Source organism: Ascaphus truei, chromosome 5 (genome assembly GCF_040206685.1).
Source record: "Ascaphus truei isolate aAscTru1 chromosome 5, aAscTru1.hap1, whole genome shotgun sequence".
In the NCBI taxonomy this organism is placed as follows: Eukaryota; Metazoa; Chordata; class Amphibia; order Anura; family Ascaphidae; genus Ascaphus; species Ascaphus truei.
The window spans coordinates 121,920,888-121,946,215 of NC_134487.1; the positions used below are offsets into that span (position 1 = coordinate 121,920,888).

A 25,328-nucleotide genomic window follows, 5' to 3' on the forward strand; every position below is an offset into this window, starting at 1 on the left:
ATTACTACCTTGGACGTTACGCATAAAATAAAAGAATGCTGACATTTTGTATTAGGAACACTTGTAGGAAACCATAGCTCTTCTATAGGACCGGTAAAACAGACCGAGAATAAAAGCCACATGGTTACCATTTAATATCAGTGTTGTTTGAACTTAAAAAGAAATACAAATAAATAAAAGTCCCCTCTCCCTCAAAATAATCATAAGCCACACAGGTATGGTAACGAGAAAATGCGTTTGTTTCATATATTAGCATAACTAAACTGGTTGTAAACAGTGTGTATTGCTCTGAGAAAACAAATACACCGAGAAAGTAAGCAATTTACATTTGTCAGCATCATTGTCCAGTCATATGGAAATTCCCACCACAATATATTGCCAAAAGGGGAAATCATCAACGTCTCAGATCAGTTAGTCAAAACTGCTCTTAATGAATGTACCTTCAGGTTTGACAGGAAATGTAACTGCTTGCTTAGAGGTCAATATAACTTTATTAATTTAACTAGGATTGATATTAGAACAAATTTTTATTATTTTCTAATACTTGTAAACAGGACAAAATAGAGCATCGGCTTTCCTAGCAGCTATTTCACTTTTCAAATATTTGTGCAAAAGGAAAGCAATTAATAAACCCAATGGTTTGAGGGAGGAATAAAGACAAAACATTTGGATTTATGGTGTAGCCCTAGCTGGTCGTTGTAAAACTAGTATAGAGCTTTACTATACTCTTTGCAGCAGTTCACCATCTGGAAGGCAGTATATGAAAAAGCGATCAGAAAATTGATCTGTGTTCAGAGGGAGGGATTGTAAAAAACCCAATGCAGGATGTAAATCACAGGTATGCACAGCACTAAATAGCTCTAATTTGTATTGTTTTAACGAATCTCTTGATAGAGAGAGTAGTGCCTGATGTTTCGAAGCCATTTTCGTGGATGTTTTTTTTCCCCCTTCATATCAAAGGTTCAAGAAAGATCTGAAATATATACATAGAAATCAAAGGCCGCAATAACAGGTGCTTGCTGTAGCTCCAATTTGTGACTGTTGCAGCAGTCAAAAAAAAAAAAAAGTTTCCAAATTCTAATATACACCTCTAATATAATGTAGATTTCTAATGGGAATGGCATGAGAGTTGCAGTAGTAGGTGGAGAAATATTATTTTTCCTCATGTGTCTCAATGTCCAAACTGTTAATAGAAATCTCTGCAGCTTGCCCCATACTATTGGACCTTGCAATAAGCCCTCTCAGAAGGGCTTTATTCTGTTTATTCACATGACCCTGCTCTGACCAATGGGGAGAGAGAGGCAGTATCAGCTGAACGGACAGAGCGGAGAGAGGTGGAAGTTTACAGCTCAAATGGCTAGGAGTATTGGCAACAAATTACCACAAACAGGAAAGTGTAAGGCTGCGCTTATAGTGCCGTCGACGTCGCTTCAAAACAATTGTATTGATGCCGTCGCGGGCGCTTATAGTGGACACGAAGGCGCTACCAAAATCCTTGTAGTCACTAGAATTTGATTTTGCAGAGATGGTCTCTGCATATGACTGCCTATAAGCCAATCACATAGCCCCTCTGCATTCCCCCTTGCAGCCAACGACGTCTCCAAACCTGATTACAACTTTTGCAATGTTGCCGGTGACGTCGGTTACGTCGCAGTCGTCGGCACTATAAGCGCAGCCAAACAAAGATTTTGCACTGCAGGTAAAGCGTTAAAAACATTATTTAGAGATGGTTGGTGTATGGTGCTCACATGCACATCTATGCTCTGTTAATAGTATGTACAATATTTACTATATATACAAAGAGTACAATGGAAATGTCCATAATCAATCACTGTCTGTAATCAGAAAGTCATATATTAGGGAAATGAGAACCTAATAGTGTCCACTTGACAACCACATCAATTGGTCCTTGCAAATAATTTCCCCATAGGTAAGATCAATAATAAATATAGACTTAAGGTACGTGCACCAGGGCTATTGCCCATTACCTGCCAATGCGTATCCAGGACGGATCCCGTGCTCCAACGCGTGCAATCCTCAGAGATAGAAACAGTTAGTAGAGTAGAATACAGGAGCACAGCAAAAATTCCAGGAAACAAAGGAATAAATTCTAGGGCAACGCCGATTTAAAATAAAAAATGTATAAAGTCAGCTCACAATGGCATTGCGTAGTGAAGAAACGCACCAACGCCTTTCGTTCCATGGGTCTTTATCAAAGAATGAGGTTGGCATTTTTGCTGTGCTCCTGTATTCTACTCTACTAAAACTTTGATTTCTATATAAAGGATTATCAGTATATTTATATTAATAAAAAAAAAATTTGGATATTGCTTGGATTGCTCCTTTAGACTGTCATTATACCAGAAGTTGCCGGCGACGTGCGCAGCTGGAAAACAAATAGCTGAAATCAGTTGATGGTTTATATACCAGCACTTCGCCTGAAGCTGCAGGACTGCAGTCTCCTGAAGAACGGTTCAGCCAATGAGGGCAAACCGCTCACAGCCACGCCTCCTCTGCTCTGCCTCCCCGGTATAAATCAAGATGCCGCTCGGCAGCAGCACAGGGTGACGTCACAGGATAGCGTTGCCGCTCTGCAGCTCTAAGTATAATTGAGGCCTTAAGCTGTACTAGCCAAGTTAATTTAGAGCACGAAATACATCTGTTCCCTATCCATTGTTGGTATGCACATTTTCTCCCTGCCCGAGGTACTACAATTTATATTGTAAATTTTTTGGGACAGGCATTCATTACAACTTTTATTATATAGTGCATGTTTCACAAGAAGCACTCTGCAAGAAAACAGAGCATCCCATATAAGCTTATAGACCATTCACATTCCTTGAAAACCCTAATAATTATACCTGATTTGTCCTGATTTAGTTCAAGCCCTTTGCCCTCCACCACCGTTGCTGGCGTAGGAAATGCAGATATAGATGCAGCAGACGGTAAATCCTTGATTATGTTCGCACTCTGTGCTCCTCCGACAACAGTACCCGTCTTGGTTGTGACCCTCTTGTTCACAGCAGTGGAAAACGAAGAGGATTTAGCGGAGGAGCCTTTGCTAGACTGGATCAAAAAAAAATATTTGTACGACTAAAACATATTGGCAATTAGTTATCAAATTGTGCTTGATTTGCTTTGAATGAGGTTTGCCAAGTGAGCAGGCTTTGTTGACTGCACTTTTCTACTGGGCGAGTAATATAATAATGGGTTGCACACTCCTAATAAAACAAATGGTTAACAACCATATTCCAACTATTTGCATTGCAGGTTGAGATACTCAGAACACCTGACAGAATATGGATGTTTCTAGGAGAGTTCTAAAAATCATTTTTAATATCCACTTATTCTCCACTCTGCATCTTACCCTGGCATTCCATTAGTTTTTTTCGTTTACTTTCTGAAGTTTTGTTCGAGACCAGTACAATGTTTAACCCTTTTGCTGTCAGAGTGGCTCGCAATGCCTGGCCGGCAGGTTATTAGACCATTTTGTTTGACTTAAAAGTATATTAATACTTTTATTCAGCATCAACAACAAATTCTAAGTATTCATAAAATAAAACAGTACTGATACAAAAGACAGTAAGAAAATTCTAATTCATAGGTTGGCAGCTAGGTGGTATGTTGGGAGAGTTCCATTTACATTTACAAGGATGTCTTTTGAATATGCATTTGAATTAGAGGTGTATAAGAATCCATCATAATGGAGTAGTCAGTTGTCGTAGGCAACTTGCAGTCTTCCTAAAAAATATGTTTTCAGACTAAGACGAATGAGTATCAAAAATAAAGAGCAAAACATCTGATGAAACTTTGTGAAAATACTTTGCATGCCCATTTCTCACCTTGTAAATGCCGCTGTGTTCAAACTGAATGCACTGTACAGATGTTTTGTGAGCACCGACTGTTTTGATCGGTGAGCTTAACATTCTCAAATCGTAAAGGTAGATTTTCCCACGAGAAGAGCCAACGGCCAAAGTCGTCCCACCTGGCATAAAGTCTACCGAAGTCAGAGGCGATTCAGTCACTAAACTTCGTAGAACACTACATGTAAAAGAAAAATAAAAAACACAAAAATATTTGATTTGTGTAAACCAACAATTCATAGCCGTCAGTTTTTAAGTGGAACAGGAAAATATTATTATTAATAATAGTAATAGGTACTTTGAGTAATAAATTAATTAACTGGAAAGGCATTAAACCAGTTCTATGCACCTATTTTGATTTAAACGCAACTGATTATTAAAGAAACAACCCTGATACATTGTTAATGTATGTAAAAACAGTCTTTGTTAATCTATGTAAAAACAGTCTTGACTATTCCCCCGGTATTCACAAACAATTGTTTAAAGGAGAAATCTAAGCAATATCCTACATGTGGTTTTTTTTGTTGTAAATAAATCAGTTCTGTAGTATTAGATAATACTTACTACCTTTATCATTTTAAAATTCAACTCTTATTATAAATTGCATTGAGTTTTAATATACTGAGCATTCTTTAATTTCTATAGCAGGTTTTAGCCCACCTGCACAGCAGTGCAAGATCTTTGTAGCACTTTCGCATGTTCCCAGCTGTTTGAGCTACAAACTAACAAAAGATTGTGTTACCGTAGTAATATAAGAATACATTGTAGCTGCTGAGTTACACTGACTGAAGGATTGATTTGAAACTGAAAGGTAGCCATTAAGTGAACCCTGGGACGCAGGATTTTGCTGATCGTTCACGACAGAACCAATCAATTGCCAGCTTAGGTAATTGGTTTTCAATAAAGGTAATTAAATGTTGCATATATAAAAACAAAAAAAGTTTTTTGTTATTTGTTTTTAAGACTGTCTCTTTATAAGCAGTGATTTTGAGCTCCTCCATGGAACCTAAAAGTTACTGGCAAAGCAAACTACTAAAGCATACCTGATCATTTAAGTAGCCTGAAGCATTACATTTATTCTGGGGACTTACCCAATAAACTCTTGGGAAAGAAGTACAAAAGGATCCAGCATCTAATCCTCTGGTCCATTGACAATCTTTTCCTGACTCATAAGAACTCTAAACAGGTGGAGGTGTTGAAGTGTGTGCTCCCCAGCTCACTCGTGTTCCAAATTGTGCACCATATCGAGAGGAAATGTACTGTTTTTATGCTCCGCACATATTAGGATCAGCCTGTAAGGTCTCTGTGTATTCTAGGCGACCATTAAAATGATTCAGGGTCCCTGGGTGACAAGGTTTCTGGGCTTATGGATGGCTGTACTAAACTTGCTACTACTTAAAGCAGCACATACTGTATAGCATTAATGGTGACAGATGTGTAGTAGTCAAGTTAGGCATTCAGACCTAAAATGAAAAAGCTCCTGAAAAAGCAGCAACACTAAATGGCCCCCCTTATTTCTTACCTTTCTTCCTTATATTTATATGTAAAAGCATGTGATAATGTAGAATTATACATTCTTACCTAAATTTGCAATCGTTTGGTGCTCCCGTTATAAATCTGTAAAACTCCTGATTGTGTGCCTAAAAAAATGGCTGCTTCAGTCATTGTAACTCTGCAGCTACAATGTATCTTTCCATTACCAAGGTAACATTATCTATTGTTACAGTTTACAGCTCAAATGGCTGGGAACATTTTCAACAAGTTATCACAAACAGGAACGTGTTGCAAAGATCTTGCACTGCTTGGGAGGTGGGCTAAAAACAGCTTTAGAAATACAAGGATGCTTTAAAGCTGCAGTTCAAGCAATATCCTATGTAGGTTTTTTTTTTTTTTTAAATAAATCAGTTCTGTACTTTTGAGAAAACACTTGTATCATTTAAAAAAAAAATGTTGAAGACATTTTCAATGTTTCTAATGAAGGAAGCATTTTTGTTTCTATAGAAACCACTTCCAAAGTCACAGGCCCTTCCCCTTCTGATAGGATGTCTCGTGAGCCCCGCCCTCGCTCTAGCAGTGCACCAATTGTATATAGTAACTGCGCAGTCACATGATATTGCTGGACTACATTGCCCACAATGCTGTGCAAGAACCAAATTAAATAACTGAGCAAAGCGATCGATAATAGGGAGAACGGATCGATCTGCAACTTAGCTAATTACTTGTCAGTGTGCAGATTGTATTGATGCACATATTGAATGGAGAAAAATAAATAAAAATAAACCAGCCCACTATTATCTAATACTGCACAACTGATTTTTTTTTTTTTTAAATCAAGATTTCACGTTTTGCTGGTTTAACGCATTTTTAAACATTTGAAAATAGCCACAGATATGTCACTTGTCTGTACTTTCACCAAACAAAACTCCACTACATACTACATAATATCTTCATTGATGAAGCTGCATCTTTAACGCTTTTTTTCATTACAACAAGCCTCCATCATAATCATGTTCCTCCAATTTCTATAATGCTACACAGTTAATTAATTGAAGTGATGGATAAAGAGCCATTTAAAAAAAAAATGCATGGGAATCGTTATTTGAATGTCACAGATAAAGGTGCAGTGCATAGTACCAAACGGATAAGTGTAAGATGCCAATATAAAATTATTTTTCTAGGTTAGTTTGTAAACATTATGCCCAAAACGTAGAAGTTTCTCACTCCCTATACTGCAAGATACATCCTTTTACGTGATATCACTGCATGTTGAGCACAATCTGTCCTCCCTCCCTTTCATAGACAAAGGTGCCATGGGCTGGATTAATCCAAGTCCCACAGAAGACTGGGCAGCCAGGCAAAGGTTGCTTTACGGCCTAATCCGCTGATCTCTAATCAGACATGACTTGGCAGTGCCTCCTTTGGCAGCCGTCTCTTTTCAGCACCCCCACAACTTTATTACATATTGCTTTTCTCCCAATGGGACTGACAGCACTTTACAATATAGGGTGCTGCACATAGCATTGTATATAGCATTTTACAAAGACTGTGCCTGCCCAGATCTTAATCTATGTATTTGCTGTCGGAGGTACAGAGTGATACAAATGACTTGCCCAAGGCCACCAGGAGCAAACTCCGATATGAACCAGGTTCCTGTGCTTCAGTGAGTGGCATTGTTTTCAGTCAGTGCATTTACTCACTGAGCCACCACATACAATACATGTAGAGCTGCCGGGGGGGGGGGGGTCACCGACAGATGCAACAAGGCTCAATAAGATGTGACATTTTTTGGTGCAGTTCAGTGGAGTGAAAACAAATCACCTTTTCAGTGTCGCTTATTTTTTTATGCTTAATACTTTTGCTGCATCCATTTAACAGAATATTTATATACAATGCTTGCATGCTGTTATTAAATCTGGCAGAGTATTTGAAGAACACACACTACAAAAAGCTTATAAAGCCTTATGAGCTGAAACCGTTCATAAGTATGAGGACATCAGGCTCAGCTCCTACTGATCTAGTCTCAGGATCCACCTGTGATTTTAATCTGTCAACTACTTGTTTTAAACCTGCAAATAAATTCTCGTAGTTTGGAAGAGCTCAGAATTTTGTTCTTATCTAAATGTGAAGCTTTATATGCCAAATGGCTAAGCAAGCCATCTGCAAGATAATACCTTGTCCTAACATATTCCCCGATATGTTACTTATGCAGTGTATTTACTACTTAACAATTCTAGTGAGCCTCAGAAATTTCATATATAAACTTTTGGTAACATGTTACTTTTGCTTTTAGAGCAGCAATGCCTCCACTGCAAAGAGGCTTGAAATATAAAAAATATATTAAAAAAGCACATTACTATTTTCATATACAATGATGTTACCCTTACAATATAGATTTCTAGCACTAAGGGGAGGGTCGTTCTATATAACCCAAACTCCTGTTCTGGTTGATTCCAACCCAAAACCTCCAATTACTTCAATGAGGATTATCAACTCCAAACAGCTGCTTTGCACACTACAGAATAAGGCCCCAAGTAATACTTAAAAAAAAAAAAAAGAGGCGGGGTGGAAGAGGAAAAGGAGCCACTTACATCTTGTTGGACACATCGTAACAGATAATTCTTTTATCGAGTCCAACAGTCACAAGAAGCAAGTCGTTCACTGGAGAAAAACAGATTCCTGAGGCTGGAGCTTTGTGAGCACTGTCTATTACATGGTATGGGTTCTGGCTATTTGCATCCCAAAGAGTTACCCTGCCACTGTCAGACACTGCGCCCAGCAGGAACTTCTTGAGGAAGGAGTATTTCATATGGCGAATAGGCTGAAGAGACATATACTTTTTTATTTGATGATCATACATACGCAATTCATGAGCGATAATTCTCACTGTTGCCATAACAAGAAATCTCAGGGATTCATAAATATAACATCGACAATCCTTTCCTTAGGATACTTTTTCTCTGAGTTTTGCCATGACTGTGCACACAAATTGGGGGATTTGGCACTTCCTGCTTTAGGGTAGTACCATTCTTTCAACTTTAAAAGGATTCTGTGACTCTCTCACTAGTTATGCATCTAGCCAAGCTGCACAGGTATGCGAAAAACCCAATTACTTAATAGAGCAAACACATTCTTATTTTTCCCTTATTCCTCATAGGGATTAGTTAGTGCAGCGGTGCGCAAACTGTGGGGCGCGACCCCCAGGGGGGGCGCGACACTGCCGACGGGGGGCGCGGGGTTTACAGATGCCCCGCGCGCTTCCCGAAGGCACTTGAATTAAGTGCCGGGGGAGCTACAGGGCCTCTGTAAACCTAACTTACCGTGGCTCTGGCGGCTTCCTCCCTGTGTCGCCATGGCAACGCGGTGTCAAAATGACGCTGCGAGGTCATGTGACGTCACGTTGCTATGGCAACGTGACGTCATTACGCCGGAGCGCGGGTAAGTTGGGGTTGGGAGGGGGGCGCGGGAGTGATGGGACAGCCAGCAGGGGGGCGCAGGGAAAAAAGTTTGCGCCCCCCTGAGATAGTGGATGGTCATGCTGGGACTCTGCGAAAAATAACGGGAAGGACCTTTTCTCTTCTTTCTATTGTCCACCATCACAGTGCACACAAATAGTGCCTGATGAAAGTATTTTGTGAGGCCCATGTTGTGACCTTGGAAATATCTTCAGAAGGTTTGTGCTCTTTTGGCCCATGAAGCTGGCATGGTTCTTGTGGAATGTGCTTACATTTTTAATGAACACTCCAATTGTTTTGCCTTGTAAGCCTTTTCAATACAAAGTTCAATCCTTCTTGCTATTGAAGATAGAGGCAAAATGACCTCTTCTTTATCAAAAGAAAATAACAAAATAACTTTTCTGATACTCTGTATCTTTCTGTGTGGTTAATGAGAACGTCTGAACCACATCCGGACAACCACATGTCCACATCCGGACAACCACATCCGGACAACATCCGGGAGAGGTCCCAGTGTTGTGCATTAAAAAATAATACACTTAAGAAAACCGCTTAGAAAAGGATATTTTGTTATCTGGATTCTGCCATTATGAATGATATTTAAAGATCTGATGACGATGTCTTCAATATACACAGCCTGTCACATTCCCTTTATTAGGTTGTCCACTGTGTCGACATTAAGATCCTTAATTCATCCCTCCTCTTCTTCGAATGAGGAATCATGCCAGTCTGAATAAATGCTTCCTGAACATCTGCGTCCATGGAGATGCTGCTTCAAATATCTCCATAACAGAGCTTTCAAGCCACGAAAAAAAAGTTTTCATTTGTGTTGAAGCTTCAAAGAGCCTCCGCCGTCTGCAGACCGTGGCAGACCTCAGCACAGCAGCATTCCCCCTGGGTAACAACTGCAAATAGTGTGGCTACGGGACATGCCCCCAGAAAAGCGGCAGTGTAAGTGGTGCAGGCAGAGGCAATCTGTGAGGCATCCAAGAGGGAGAGAGATGTTACCCCAAGGCAGGTAGGACCAAGAATAACGGTAGCGAGAAGGCCACAAAATTCTTTAAAGTTCAGAGGATGGCTCTACCCCAAAAGTAGTAGGGGGTAACGTCCTCATTTGTGTGCACGGTCATGGGGGACGATAGAGGAAAAAAATGCAAATTTATACGGAACACACTAAAAACAGAAGAGCAGGATAACAAATTTAGAAAAAGGGCCTTGGTTCAGCTAGTGGTGTAATGCATCCTTATATTATCATGTCATAATAAGTCCACTTCTGACCTATAAAGAGTTACGTCAAACAGTGCTCTTCAATGGACTATTTAATTATGCAATCTTTAATCATATCTCTAAAAGAAAATAAATCTTCAGAAGACAGCCTTAACAGTATGTGAAAGAAGAAGACACGGTTCATGAGTATAATACACATACATACTACCATAGGAACATGTAGTTCACTAGAAATTAGGCCCTTTATGAGAAAGGAAAGCAACAAAAACTAGTAGAAAGGGAGTATGGTTACAGAGCAGACATTAAACCAAAGAAGATTTATCAGAAAGAAGAGAAGTGAAAGTAACATTTTAGAAGGGTGTGGTTTTTCAGTTTTGTAGAATGATGTGCTGTCGTGACAACTGGTGAACACAGTAGAGGTTTAAAAAATAAATAAAAGTGTACTGTAGCTTATTTTGTGTGTGACCGACAATGTGAAGAATACGACACAGTATATGAAACCGTCCTGCAAAAAGACTGAGAACCAGAAAATATATGCTTGTCTGCAAATACTTTTGAAAGGCGTTGATTCAAATTTACGATGACCCAGATAACCGTATCCATCCTGGAAACAACTGTACAAAGTAAATCTAGCAATTATATTTCAGTAACAAAAATGTGCAGTCGCACCAATCCTAAAAAGAATGGCAATTTATATTCCTGGTATCATTTTAAAATAGAAGATATATTTGTAGCTGTACTACAAAAGAAAGGAATGTAATTTCATCAAGTGTATTCTGTACCTGGCTGCTTCCATGACCAAAAGGTGTGCTGGATAAATTGGTAGTTATATTATGCAATATGATTTCTCCACTCATAGAGCCGGAGGCAACATAACAGTCATTCCCATTAAATGCAACACACGTTACTTCGTCCTTGTGATCCTAAAAGAGAGAATGACTCAAATAAGAACTCAGAAACAAATACATTTCCTCTAAAAATATACCCTGGTTTTCAACCTGCTACAAAAATATTCAGAGCTTCAGGCTATTTCATACTATTTTTGGTTTGTAACCACAAAAAACATTACCTTTAATGATCGATGAAGTCTTTTAGATTTCAAATCCCAAATGTTCACAGTGTTATCAAGGCCTCCACTGGCTAGATATTGAGAGTTGGAATTTAAATTTACACAGGTCTGTTTTTTCTATGGGGAACAAAAAATATATTGTCAACATAGCCTATTCCAAAATATATTACCATGTGGTAGTAACAAAGGTCACTGTTTTGGGGAACAAACTAAGTATATAAGCAACAGGAACAACCAAACTTGAACCAACTTTTAATTTCCTACATTTTTGTATAGGCGATATACTCAACTATAAATAAGCATACAGTAATTTTGCAATAAAGTTCCAACGGCAAAGACCATGCTAGATGTCATCTGGATTCAAAGCTAAAGTTGCGGTATCTCCTTAACTAATAATTGCAGATCCACAATTCTGTAAAATAAAACAAAGAACTGTAAACCGTGATATGTACTGTGTATCTATATTCAAGAGTTAAGCTTTTGACATGGGGTAATTCAATTCAATAATAGGCAGATTTCAAATGAAATCAAACTCTTGGGGACATGGACTCTTGATGTCTATGTAACACGAGTTTGTATTATAACGGCTCTAAGTTAGAGTCGTGATATGCTTAATACCCCTAAGAACCATGAATTCCATTTCCATTAGTAGTGGAGGGGTTAAATACATTTATGCTATTTCAAGCTATTGGCATACTTCTAGAATTAAGAATAAGCAAGCATATCTGACAAACAATCCCCAATAAGCCTTTATTAAGAGCAAAGGTCGAAGTTTAATGTGGGTACACAGTGCCACTACTTTTCCCCCCAGTTTATTATCCCAAAATAACACTACTGTTACTTTATTTTATTTTTTACAAAAATGTAGAATTCAATGAAAAAAGGTATTAAATTTAAAATAGCTTCAACCTTTCTGGTTTAGAGCATAATCCTATAAAACATTCTAAAATGAGGCCCAAGTAGCTTTGTCACATTAGTTATTAGAACTACATTTCTTGAAATCTAGCACAATACCACTAAATGTAAAAGGGACTTTGACCACTGATTAAGTGATGGCTCCACACACCTATTTACTTTATATCAAAGGTAATATTCGGAATGGAACATATTTCACACAGCATTTAAAAAATAGATGTTTCAATTGAATTACAGTTGTGTAGTAGTCTTTACGTAGAACAGCTTGTATTGACAATGACATTGAAGAAGCACGACTGAAAACAATTGAAATGTTTTACTTACCCCTTCCGCAAGCTCCAAAATGGGAACAGGTTTAGATTTACAGCTTGAAACAACTATTTTATCACCACTGCCAGAAGCACTGACCAGAAGATGATCTGAACTTACAGTTATGGACCACACAATATAATTTGTGAAATTTTCTACAGAAGCTGCATGGCAGGAATGTTAGTATTGCCCAGCTTTCTATCAACAAAAGGTCAGCTTCAAGTTCAAAGTCAGAAGAATGAAAGGATAGCGACAGGTTGGCTAATCTGTAAACGTCTGAAACCTATAAAAATGACAAAAAAAAAAAAAAAGAAGAAGAAAATAAAGCTAACTTGCTATTGCCTACCCACTTTTGATCTGAAAGTTTTACTTTGATAAGAGTTCAAAGCCAAGGCGACCAAAGTGTAGCCTAATCAAAAATATACCAGACTTCTCTGTGCATAATACTGTAGTGGCTGTTCAAAGAGTCTAGTGATTCCTAACGTTAAAGCAGCACTCTGTGCTACTCACATTCCTTTAAGTATTGCTTTTTTCTTTAAAAGATCCTCGGGGGTGGGGGGGGTCCCAATAATCTTACCATTTTCTTAAAACGAGTAATTAAAGAAGCAATCTCCCTTCTCACATCTACTTTTTACAGGATTTCCCATCCATACACTATTTTCAGCTCTGGGTAAGTCACCGAATTTACATTTCCCCCTCAGGGGAAAGAAAATTGTCATATAATCTTGGACCAATAGTAAGTAACGTCATTGGTTTTGGTTTTCTATTAGACTGCCATTTAAAAGACCTTTAAAAACTAGGAAATATCATTAACTCCACGATTAAATATCTTTGGAACCTGGTGCTGGAAATGAGAGTGTTGCATATGTAGGGGAGGTTGAGGGGGGTGGGGGGGGGGGTGGAGTTCAACCTATGTTAACCCTTTGAGTGCCAGAGGGGTTATGGTGCATGAGTGCCACAATCCTTCCGGCACAGAGCAGTCACGTCACCGCTTTCGATAGCAGTCCAGTGACCGCGATGGCCATTTTGCAGGTAACGGAAGAGGATTCCTCCTTTTCCTCACTGGGCAGATTGTGTCCTGCACTCCATGATACCAGAGGACGCGATCTAAGCTGCAACACAGACACACACAGACTGAGACACACACACACAGACGCACACAGACTGAGACACACACACAGACTGAGACACACGGAATTCAGTTATAAATATAGATATGCAAAAAGCTAAAACATGTTCCAAGTCAAACTTCATTGCGTTTGGCACTGACGTGTTTTGATTTTTAATTAAAACCTTCACCATTACAAATACAATTTCTGTGACAAAACAGTGACGAAAGACAAAGAAGTTTCACTTAAAATGTGCGTGCTTGGCGCGCACACACTTTTTTTTATGAATGCACTTTAACAATCTAGGTTGATCTTACTTCTATTGCAATCCATTTTCATTTTCAATTTTTGTTAACCCGATTGCCCTTTTGTTATATTCCTTATAACCCTAACACAATACCTCCATCCCTTCTGACCAATTATCTAAATACCTGCCTCTTCCCTTTCCATTTCATCCCACAGCAGTTTATTTAGCCACATTCGTTAATACTTGCTTATTTTTTTATTTATTGCCCAATGATATACACTATGTATGTGTGTATGTATGTGTGTATGTATGTATGTATGTATGTATGTATGGGTGTGTGTATGTATGTGTGTATGTATCTAACAATGCTTTAAAGACTGGCCAAAAAATTTTCCCTGCAAAACCTCCATCCTAATTTATTCTTTCTAGACTCTTAGTTTACTAAAATATTAATTTCTAAAATTAAGAGAGTCTTTGTTGATCCTGTATAATATGGTTTACGATCGTTTATTTCAAATTAGGTAATGTTACAATTATATTTTCCCAATCGTTCCCCGACTTGAAGATTTGTTAGTGTCATGATCGGGGTTAATGGGATTGGTGTATATGTTGATCTGCATCCCCCTGCTTCAGCAGAATGGCCCCAGGTCTTAGATGTATTTCCCCAGCAGTCTGTGTGTTATTGTATATATCCTGTTATCATGATATGGATATGAGGGGTTAATGGGATCTGTGTATATGTTGATCTGCATTCCCCCACTTCAGCAGAATTAATTGCTTTTATGTATTAACATGGAGAGAGGGGTTAACTGTGTATTTGTCATAATGTAAACCCCATAGAACCATATCTGTATGTGTTTGTGCTACAAGGCTGAAATTTGGATATGCTTTCCTATGCAATGAACACAGGTTGCATACATATCGTTAATCTAATTTAATATATGGGAAACATAGTTATGAGTTATCGCTGTTTTTACTATAACTTTGGATAGGTTTGGAAGCTTGCCAAATGGCCGCTTTGATATGTAATTGTACAATCAAAAGGAAGCTACTTGAAAGGCTTTGTTGTGGAGAAGTTCCTCAGAGGTGAGAAAAAACTTGTACATCAATGGAGGTGACTCGCCTCATTGCATATGCAGCCAGATCTCACAGGTCACAGAAGGGTACTAACCATTGTGACCTGTCAAACGTAACACCCTACATGAAAGACCCCTGCCCAATGAGCATTTTTGCTAGACAGGATGGCAACGAAGGCATCATGTCATAGTTTTTTATAAATGGGCTGGCCAAGTAGCTACAGGGGAGGGTTGTATTAATGAGGGGCTGGGTAAACCCAGCTTCTCGCGTTACCTGGCAACCTGTGATTGGGACAAGATAATTGTTCACCAATAACTGAACTGCCATGTTAGGAATGGGAGGCCTGCATCTATATAGTTGCTTGCACCCCTTATTCCTGAGCTTGTCGTGCTTGTTGTGACTTATAACAACTAAGGAGCTGCTATTCGGCTGAATATCTCCTTGTCCAAACCCAGTAAGTGTAAATATTTCTGTAATGTTATTTGCTTGATGTATTGTCTATTCTGCTCATAGGAAATAAACTCATTCAGGTTACTATATCCTAGTCTTGTTCAATCTGGCCCGGTTATTAGATATATTGTCTGTTCTCTCGTGACAGTTAGTACTTCAACATTGTTTGAAATTACCACGTTCAGGAATGCCCCTCTCCAGGTTGGTTCCTCTATAAATTTGGGTCATGTTATTGCCTTCTAGCATACCAAAAATATGTTTCCTTTAGTTGTAATGCTAATCTCATTGCGCTCCAGTCGATAATTAATATCAACCATTATGAAAACATGACCTAGATTTGCTGCCTTTTCCATTTGCAAAAGTATTTCGAGTTCCTCAAGCTCACAGATATTTTGTGGTTTATAGCATATTCCTATAAAAATAGTGTTTGTACTTTTACATCCAATGCAAATTTCTATCAACAAAGTCTCTACCTTTTCAACAATCCCTTCATGTACATCTATTATAAAATGTTTTAAATCTAATTTAACATATAAACATACTCCCCACTTTCAGTATTTGCTATATTTCTCCCTAAAAGGGAATAGCCCTCTAAATTGACTTCCCAGTCAGGGGTTTCACCCATGGTTCAGTAATGTCTATGTTAAAATAATAGCCAAAAAGGAGCAATATGACAAGTGCCCCATTTTATTTGGCAGGCTTCTTGAAGAAGCAAACAATGCACTTAAAGTTGTTACAAGTTTGTGCCAATGGTAGCTTACTGTACCTGCTCCTGCCATTGATTTTAGTTTTAGAAGTTCACTAGTATCTGTATTTAATATGGGTGCCTTCTTGCTTGCTAAACTCACACTCTCCCCCCCCCCACCAACTCATAGTTATTTCCCATTCTTATCTATTCTGTCTAGTCCGGGGGTCTCCAAACTCAGTCCTCAAAGGCCACCAACAAGCCAGGTTTTATGGATATCCCTGCTTAAGCACAGGTGGCTCAATCAGTGGCTCAGTCTTCAATTGGCTCAATGATATCATGAAAAGCTGAGTTTGGAGACCCCTGGTCTAGTCCTTTACTGCTTGCTAATCAGTTCCCCCGTCCTAACTAGTTTAAAATCTCTAAAATCGAACATCCACCCCCTAACAGAATATCTTTGCTGAAGTGCAATTCATCCTTACGATAAAGATAGCGCCTCAGAAAAGGACTCCCAGTGCTCTAAAAACATAAAACCTGTTTCGTATACCACTTTCTTAGTCATGGATTAACCTCCCTAAGCTCCAACTACCTCCCAGGGGTCGCACATAACCGGTAGTATTTCTGAAAATAAAACCTTGGAGAGCCTTGCCTTAAGATTGTGGCCTAAATCCCAGAGACAAGATAGAGGGTCCTATAAAATAACCACTTTGTAATTGGTAAGCTTTACCAAGACTGCTGGGTCACTTGCAGCCTCTTGTAACAAAGAGGCTAACTGATCGGCAATGTGCCGAACCCGAGCACCCAGAAGACGAAAACCAGTTTGGTTCATGCCGTCATGGCAACAGATGGCCCTTTCTAACCTCCCAATAATATACAGATGCAGTGGCCATTATTCGAACATTTCACAGAGCCGTTTTCGTGAACTCAGCTGTATTCCACGCGGCATTCATTCGTTATTCTTCCGTGAACGCTGCCGTGAATCACACCAGTCACACCTTTGTTTACCGCGGTTGATTTCTTTGAATTACCTGGATTCTGATTTCTTTGGGTGCAATTCTTCGCGTGTCTGCCAGGTGGCAGAAATTAATGAATTGGAATGTGTACAGTACTGTGTTACTGTGTCAATTTGCAGGTGTTTAAAAACCAGTAAAAATCAAGTCTACAGTACCACAGTGGTCCATTGTGAATCGCCCTTGGTCCTTTAAGACGTTATCAAATTTAGGCGTTTCATAATAAAAACCTCTAAAACACAATGCTGTGGGCTTTTTTCTACATTCTTATCCTTGCACAATTGCCGACTGGACACCATGTGTACACCGTACACGTATAAAAAAACCTGACTGTAGTTATGCATGTTTAATTTGTTCTGCAATTAATGCTGTAACAGATAAGATGGCGACTTTCAGAAATATATGAATATTTCATTTTTAACTATGATTTTTATGAATTTTTGTGGGTGGAAGCGTTCGGTAACCTTAACTAACGATTATCGCTTTTTTCGCATTGCCCCTGCTCCCTGAGATAGAAAAAGGTATTGGTTTGTGATCCCAGATTTTTTACAGTATGTTTGATCATGGCAACTGGAAAAGGAGAAAGGTCGGGTTTAATCCATATAAAGATTCGTCTATCCCAATCCAGCAATGTGCCAGCGCCGACACCAGCTTACAATAACGGTCCGTCAGTGAAAACCTAGTGAACGGTAATCCTTGTTACCTGTCCCCACCAGATTACACGCAATTCAACACAATTTCCAGCCATATTTCAAAACATATTACACGTACCAGCATGCTTACCAACATGATTACCAGCTTCAGCAGCTGTCAACTACAGGTGTAGCAGGTCAGCTGTCACCTATAAACTGTAATGCAGACTACAGGAGTGACAGTGGCTCATCTCCACCCATTTGGCAAAGTTTACAATGAAGGTAAATATAATGTACTACAGTATACTGTATTACACTATACAGTACAGTATTAAGTTTAAAGCTGCAGATCAAGTGGCTGTTTAAAAAAATATATTATTTTTTTTAAAACAATATGCACACAGACAAGTGATTAGCTACAGTAAGCTGCAAATCGATCCGTTCTCCTGTAAATCAATTTCTTTGCTCAGGATTATTTAATTCAATTCTTGCACAGCATTATTGAAAATGTAGTCCTGCAATATGATTGACTGAGCAGTTACTACAGTAGATACAATTAGTGGACTGCTAGGGAGAGGGCAGGGCTCAAGAGCCAGAGCCTATCAGAAGGTGAAGGCGGCTGTCACTTTAGAAATGCTTCCTACAGTACATTAGAAGCATTAAAAATTTCTTTCAAACATTTAAAAAAAAAAAAAATGCTACACGTTTGTTCTCATAGTACAGAACTGATGTAGGATATTGCTTGAACTGCTGCTTTAATTCCCAATTGTATTGTATTGTATGTCTTTATTTATATAGCGCCATTAATGTACATAGCGCTTCACAGTAGTAATACATGGGGTAATCAAATAAATAACAGATAATATAAATAACAGATCATGGGAATAAGTGCTTTAGACATAAAAGTAACATTTCGGAAGAGGAGTCCCTGCCCCGAAGAGCTTACAGTCTAATTGGTAGGTAGAACGTACAGAGACAGTAGGAGGGAGTTCTGGTAAGTGCGTCTGCAGGGGGCCAAGCTTTATGTATCGTGTTCAGAATATCCACAGTGCTATTCATATGCTTCTTTAAGCAAGTGTGTCTTAAGGTGGGTCTTAAAGGTGGATAGAGAGGGTGCTAGTCGGGTACTGAGGGGAAGGGCATTCCAGAGGTGTGGGGCAGAAAGTGAGAAAGGTTTAATGCGGGAGAGGGCTTTAGATACAAAGGGGGTAGAAAGAATACATCCTTGAGAAGAACGCAAGAGTCTGGATGGTGCATAACGAGAAATTAGGGATGAGATGTAAGGAGGGGCAGAAGAGTGTAAAGCTTTAAAAGTGAGGAGAAGAATGGAGTGTGAGATGCGGGATTTGATCGGAAGCCAGGAGAGGGATTTCATGAGGGGAGATGCTGAGACAGATCTAGGAAAGAGTAGAGTGATTCTGGCAGCAACGTTTAGGATAGATTGTAGGGGAGACAGGTGAGAGGCAGGAAGGCCGGACAGCAGGAGGTTACAGTAATCAAGACGGGAGAGAATGAGGGCCTGAGTCAGAGTTTTAGCAGTCGAGCAACAGAGGAAAGGGCGTATCTTTGTTATATTGCGGAGGAAAAAGCGACAAGTTTTAGAAATGTTTTGAATGTGAGGGGCGAATGTGAGAGAGGAGTCGAGTGTGACCCCTAGGCAGCGTGCTTGGGCTACTGGGTGAATGATTGTAGTTCCAACAGTAATGTGGAAGGAGGTAGTAGGGCCAGGTTTGGGAGGAAGTATGAGGAGCTCTGTTTTAGCCATGTTGAGTTTAAGGCGGCGGAGGGCCATCCAGGATGATATAGCAGAGAGACATTCAGAAACTTTGGTTTGTACAGCAGGTGTAAGGACAGGTGTTGAAAAGTATATTTGTGTGTCGTCGGCATAGAGGTGATAATTAAACCCAAAAGATGTTATTAGGTCACCTAGAGAGAGTGTGTACAGAGAAAAGAGAAGAGGTCCCAGGACAGAGCCCTGGGGTACCCCCACAGAGAGATCAATAGAGGAGGAGGTGTTAGCAGTTGAGACACTGAAAGTACGATGGGAGAGGTAGGATGAGATCCAGGATAGAGCTTTGTTCCGAATACCTAGAGTATGGAGAATGTGGAGGAGAAGAGGGTGGTCCACTGTGTCAAATGCTGCAGAGAGGTCGAGTAATATGAGCAGAGTGTAATGACCTCTGTCTTTGGCAGCATGGAGGTCGTCAGTTATTTTAGTGAGGGCTGTTTCGGTGGAGTGAGCAGAGCGGAAGCCAGATTGTAGAGGGTCTAGGAGAGAATAGGTGTTGAGAAAATGGAGCAAGCGAGAGAATACAAGACGTTCAAGGAGTTTAGAGGCAAAAGGCAGGAGGGAGACAGGTCGATAGTTAGAAAGACAGGTAGGGTCAAGCTTGTTGTTCTTGAGTAATGGTATGACTGTTGCATGTTTGAAGGAGGATGGAAAGGTTCCAGAGCAGAGGGAGGAGTTAAAAATGTGTGTGAGCGTAGGGATTATAGTAGGAGCTAGAGGTTTTAGGAGATGGGAGGGAATGGGGTCAAGAGGGCAAGTGGTAGAGGGAGAGGAGGCGATCAACAGCGACACATCCTCCTCTGAGACAGTGGAAAAAGAGTCAAGGAAGGCAGGAGGAGAGTTAGGAAGAGGTGTAGGACGGGAGGAAGAAACAGAGGGGATGTTCTGCCGTATGGATTCCACCTTTTCCTTAAAATAGTCAGCAAAGTGCTGAGCGGAGATGGAGGAAGGAGAGGCAGCTGAGGGTGGTTTGAGTAGAGTATCAAAGACAGAGAACAGTCGGCGTGGGTTAGACTTGTGCATGTTGATTAGTGCAGAAAAATAGGCTTGTTTAGCTTGCGAGAGGGCAGAGTTGAAACAGGATAGCATAAATTTGTAGTGAAGGAAGTCTGCGAGAGTGTGAGACTTCCTCCAGAGGCGTTCAGAGGAACGAGTGGAGGAACGCAGCATCCGCGTGTGGGAATTTAGCCAGGGTCTAGGGTTAGAAGGGCGAGTGCGGCAGAGAGAAAGCGGGGCATGTAGATCAAGAGACGAGGACAAGGCAGAGTTGTAGTTCCTGACCAGGTTGTCAGTGTCTGTAGCAGAGCTGAGAGAGGAGAGGGTGGAGCTTAAAGTGGACTCAAAGTCAGGTAAGTGAATAGAGCGCAGGTTTCTGCAGAACCGGGGGGTAGATGGAGGTGGAGAAGGGGAGAAGCGAGATAGAGAGAATGAGATGAGGTGATGGTCAGAGAGAGGAAAAGGGGAAATGGAGAAATCAGAGAGAGAAAAGTTTTTAGTGAAAACCAGGTCTAAGTAGTGGCCATCCTTGTGGGTGCTGGCTGCAGTCCACTGTTGAAGGCCAAAAGAAGAGGTTAGAGAAAGAAAGCGGGAAGCCCAAGGGAGAGAGGGGTCATCAATGTGGCAATTGAAGTCCCCAAGGAGAAGAACAGGGGAGTCTGAGGAGAGAAAGAAAGAGAGCCAGGATTCAAAGTGAGAGAGAAAGGTAGAAGGGGAATAAGTAGAGGTAGGTGGGCGATAGATGACCGCCACATGGACCGGGAGAGGAGAGAAGATCTGGACAGTGTGAGCCTCAAAGGAGGGAAAAGCAAGAGAGGGGGGAATAGGAAGGGTTCGGTAACGGCAGACAGAGGAGAGCAGGAGCCCCACGCCTCCACCCCTGCCATCAGGGCGCGGAGTGTGGGAGAAGGAAAGGCCACCGTAGGAGAGGGCAGCTTCCAGAGCAGAGTCAGACTGAGTGAGCCAGGTCTCAGTTATAGCAAAGAGAAGCAGGGAGTGAGAGAGAAAGAAGTCATGCACAGAGAGGAACTTGTTAGAAAGGGAGCGAGCATTCCAAAGGGCACAGGAGAAAGGGAGAGAGGAGGGAGGGTGGCAGGGGATGGGTATGAGGTTGGAGGGGTTAACACCAGGAGTAGAGATTGCATTTGGCAGGCGAGGACGAGAGCAAGTAGAAATAAGACAGGGACCAGGATTGGGAGAGATATCCCCAGAAGCAAGGAGGAGAAGCATGTATAGAAAGAGGATGTGTGAGGAGGATTTGTAGGGGTGTTTTTTAGTGCAGGGGATATAGCTGTGTGGTGTCAGAGGACGCAGGTAAGAAAGGAGTTCATGTGAACAGAGAAGTGGTGAAGAAAGGAGAGATGGAGATATATGAATGGAGTTAGAGACATACTGAGGCTGGTAAAAAGAAGTGCATAATTTGAGAAGAAGTGAAGTCACTGCAAATATAAATGGTAAAGTCAGCATCACAGCAGTAATGATAGTAACTATAGTAGTGTACAGTATGCTTGCGGAGACAAAAAGAGAGATACCGGCGCCTAATAAGTCCAATTAGGTATTAATCCTGGATATCCAGATGGAATAGTTCAAGTCCCAATGATGACAGCTTAAGCAATCTTGTAATGAAGGGGTGACCAGATGTAACTACTACTCGTGCATTACTTTTCCACAGCGTGTCCTCTTGAGAAATTTTAGGCCCTCTGGATTTTCCACACACGCATGCACACTTTGTTTTAGCCAAGTGATAGCACTGAGCTGAAACGCAATGCTCTCAGCTTCAAGGACCCCTCATTTGCCAGTAAGCAACAATTCAAAATCCCCTGAATAAGGCGCTTGGGAGAACAATATGGCCTTGGCTACGGTGGCCAATAGACAGCTGTCGACTGCTATGTTTCTCTTCGTGACCGTTATTAGCGGGTTACATTTGTGCCAAAATGCAAATATTTTAATTACTAGCAACTGGGGAAGGGGATCCTCCATGCTGATAGCTTTATTTTTGAGCTCCACCATATCTACCAAACTAAACATTAAGATGGGGGAGGGGATTGCTTCTTTATGGTAAGTGAAGAAATGTTGGCTGTGTTACCTATGATACTTCAATTCTCAAATGTGTTATTATTTCACTGTGCTGTTATACTGTAATGTAGATTTAATGTAATCACACAATATATTAAGACAATAGTCAAGCATGAGGCTGTAAATATGATAAAATGTAACAAACCATGACAGTTACAAACTGTGAAACACTGACTTAACAGTCCCAAACTTTATTCACACCTTACCAGCTTGTAGTGAAATGGTAAACCATAAAGACACCTAATAAAAAGGTAATCTATTGTGTTCATATAGTGGAATTGCTATTGGTTGCGTGCTTTATTGCAAGATCGAACATGTAGTAATTGCACACAGAGTCAAATAAAATAAATCAGCTGCCACACTGCCAAATACACCAATTACTTTTCCTATCTTGATGGACTTAACAATGTTCTGTCCCAATGGTTAGAGCACTGGGTGAATAAAGCATCAGATACGGATTTGTAATTGTTTTCTTAGTTTGCACTAGAGACATACTGAAAGGAAACACATTTGTTCACCGTCTACAAATGGTCCATTGCCCCCAATATAGATTGACTCCTTTTCTATCAATGACTCATTAATGCAGCACAGAAAGAAAGTTGCCTCTATTACCCAATTTCCCATTCTTTAGTCAGATTTTGAAATTATATAGGCTTTACTGGCTAGATGTTTTGTGGTTCTACAACCATTTCTAACAGTAACAGAAAATGTACAAGTACATAAAGAAACCCCATAATGGTGCACTACTAGCAAAGTAATAATGAAATATTACTAGATAAAACGTAATGTTTATTAGGCATAATTAAAATAATTACAGCAAGGATATATAACAAACATATAAAGGTGCTCTTAAATACAACAAGTTTAAAAGGGTGTTCATCCCCTGTACGGTATACCAGGCTGGGAGCAGTTGTGCAGATAATAGCAACTGCAAATGGTGTATAATGGTACACTGGTTGTTTCGAACAGGGGTGCACAAAGTTTTTTGGCTGCGGCCACCCGTGTCTCGGTCCCTGTGCTCACGCCCCCCCTCCAGATGGACCCGTCGTCAAATAAAGCCGAGGGTCACGTGACCACGCTGCGTTATTTGACGCGCATTGTCATGACGACGCGGCTCGTCACATGAACCCGCGGTCACGTTGTCATGGCAACGTGAGCAGAAGCCAGTTGAATCCCAGTGTACTGGGTATATTGGTTCTTCCACCTGTATTGACAGTGACCTGCCTTCCAAGAGCGCAGCAGTTGTAGATGCTTTAAATCGTGGGTAAGTACGATGTATCCTCTAAACGTAAATACTCCAATCTGCCTGTTAGAAGTGTGTTGCAGCAAAATGGTATGGAGCAGATATAGATACGTTTAGCTCTCTGCTCTGCCGCTGTGTAGATAGAATGTTCACCCCAATACACTCAGCAGTGTAATGCCGCAGTGTGGTTCAGATTGACGGATCCAGCGTATTAGCTCTCTGTACTGCACAGATGGTAGATTGTAAAGGAGCTCATCGGTGGTCGAGAGGAGTGTGAAACGTATATCGGGTCCACATCGGCTGTGTTCACATCCCACTGGTTTCCAACAAGTCCCACATTAGTCTGCTTACCCTATATGGCAGTCCCTTCAGACAGCTTAGCAAGCATGAGTCCCTCATAGTATATCCGGTTCTGATCCGGACAGGGCTACTAGGGCTCCCCTGGTTACTCCTTTGCATTTCCCTCCTCTCCTCGAGCGCCGATAAGTTTCTCTGCCATCTACAAATCTACCATCCATGGGAGAGCCAATACACTGATTAGTCAATCCGAACCACACAGCGGCATTACTCTCTGCAGCCGGTCAGTGTATCAGGTAAACAACTCATCTATGCAGCGGCAGCGCAGAGAGCTAAACGTATCTATATCTGCTCCATACCATTTTGCTGCAACGCACTTTAAAACAGGCAGATTGGAGCATTTATGTTTAGGTATACATCATACTTACCTACGTTTGCAGCATCTACAACTGCTGCACTCTAAGGCCATGATTATACCTGCTCCGACGGGGCGACTGCGTGATCCAGTGACGTTAACCTCGTGATGCCGCCAAGCGGCTTGTTGAACTGCAGGCAGGAGACGAGCAAAGGAGACAGGGAGGCGTGGCCGTGAGCGGTTCACCCTCATTGGCTAAACTACTCGTGTCACAGCCGTCGCTGATGAAAAACAAAATCTGTCCGCTTTCCAGTCTGCCGCTTTGCAATTTGCCGAGGCACGCGCCTCACAAAAGGTATGTTCGCTTTAATTCGATTTCTGCATTTTCTTTTTGAGCCGCCGGCCGATTTTGGTATAATCACAGCCTAAGAAGGCAGGTAACTGTCAATATATGTGGAAGATTCAATATACCCAGTACACCTTGCAGCATACTTAACTAGTAGCCCAGTCAACGACTGTATTTAAGAGCACCTTTATATGTTTGTTATATATCCTTGTTGTAATTATTTTAATTATGCCTAATAAACATTAAGTTTTAAATCGAGTAATACTTGATTATTACTTCGGTAGTAGTACACCATTAAGGGATTTCTTTTCTCTATGTACCAACTACTACATTTTCTGTTATCATAACATCTCAGGTAGGATACACTTCCACATACAGCACACTTGGAATTCAAGTGTAGCCCCTCTGTATCTGTCTCGATTCTAACAGTATATTTGATTGGACACTGGGGGCAGAGAAGCCTGGGGGTGGGGGGAAGAGAAGAGTCAGAGAGTGAGAAAGGGGTGGGGGGAGGGGGCAAGAGTGAGAAAGGGATGGGGAGGGGGGAGAGTGAGAAAGGGATGGGGAGGCGGGAGGCGGGAGGGGGGAGGGAAAGAGTGAGAAAGGGATGGGGAGGGGGGGGGAAAGTGAAAGGGGGCAGATGCAGAATGTGTACATTAAGCGGATGGCCCCTCGAAGCTT

At 40.8% G+C, this 25,328-nt stretch overlaps 1 protein-coding gene across 4 annotated transcripts in view; it reads right to left on the bottom strand.

Moving 5' to 3' along the window:
• Positions 1 to 25,328, bottom strand: part of NEDD1 (NEDD1 gamma-tubulin ring complex targeting factor) — a 65,277-nt gene that overhangs the window by 20,118 nt on the left and 19,831 nt on the right. For 3 of the 4 annotated variants that reach the window (XM_075600545.1, XM_075600546.1, XM_075600544.1), the window contains 7 exons: positions 12,351 to 12,445; positions 11,112 to 11,228; positions 10,825 to 10,965; positions 7,952 to 8,181; positions 3,843 to 4,041; positions 2,862 to 3,066; positions 1,989 to 2,036 (listed from right to left, as the gene is read on the bottom strand). In XM_075600545.1, the coding sequence (XP_075456660.1) occupies positions 1,989 to 2,036; positions 2,862 to 3,066; positions 3,843 to 4,041; positions 7,952 to 8,181; positions 10,825 to 10,965; positions 11,112 to 11,228; positions 12,351 to 12,445 (1,035 nt within the window). The remainder of the gene's footprint in view (positions 1 to 1,988; positions 2,037 to 2,861; positions 3,067 to 3,842; positions 4,042 to 7,951; positions 8,182 to 10,824; positions 10,966 to 11,111; positions 11,229 to 12,350; positions 12,446 to 25,328) is intronic. The other variant, XM_075600547.1, reaches the window with a different exon arrangement.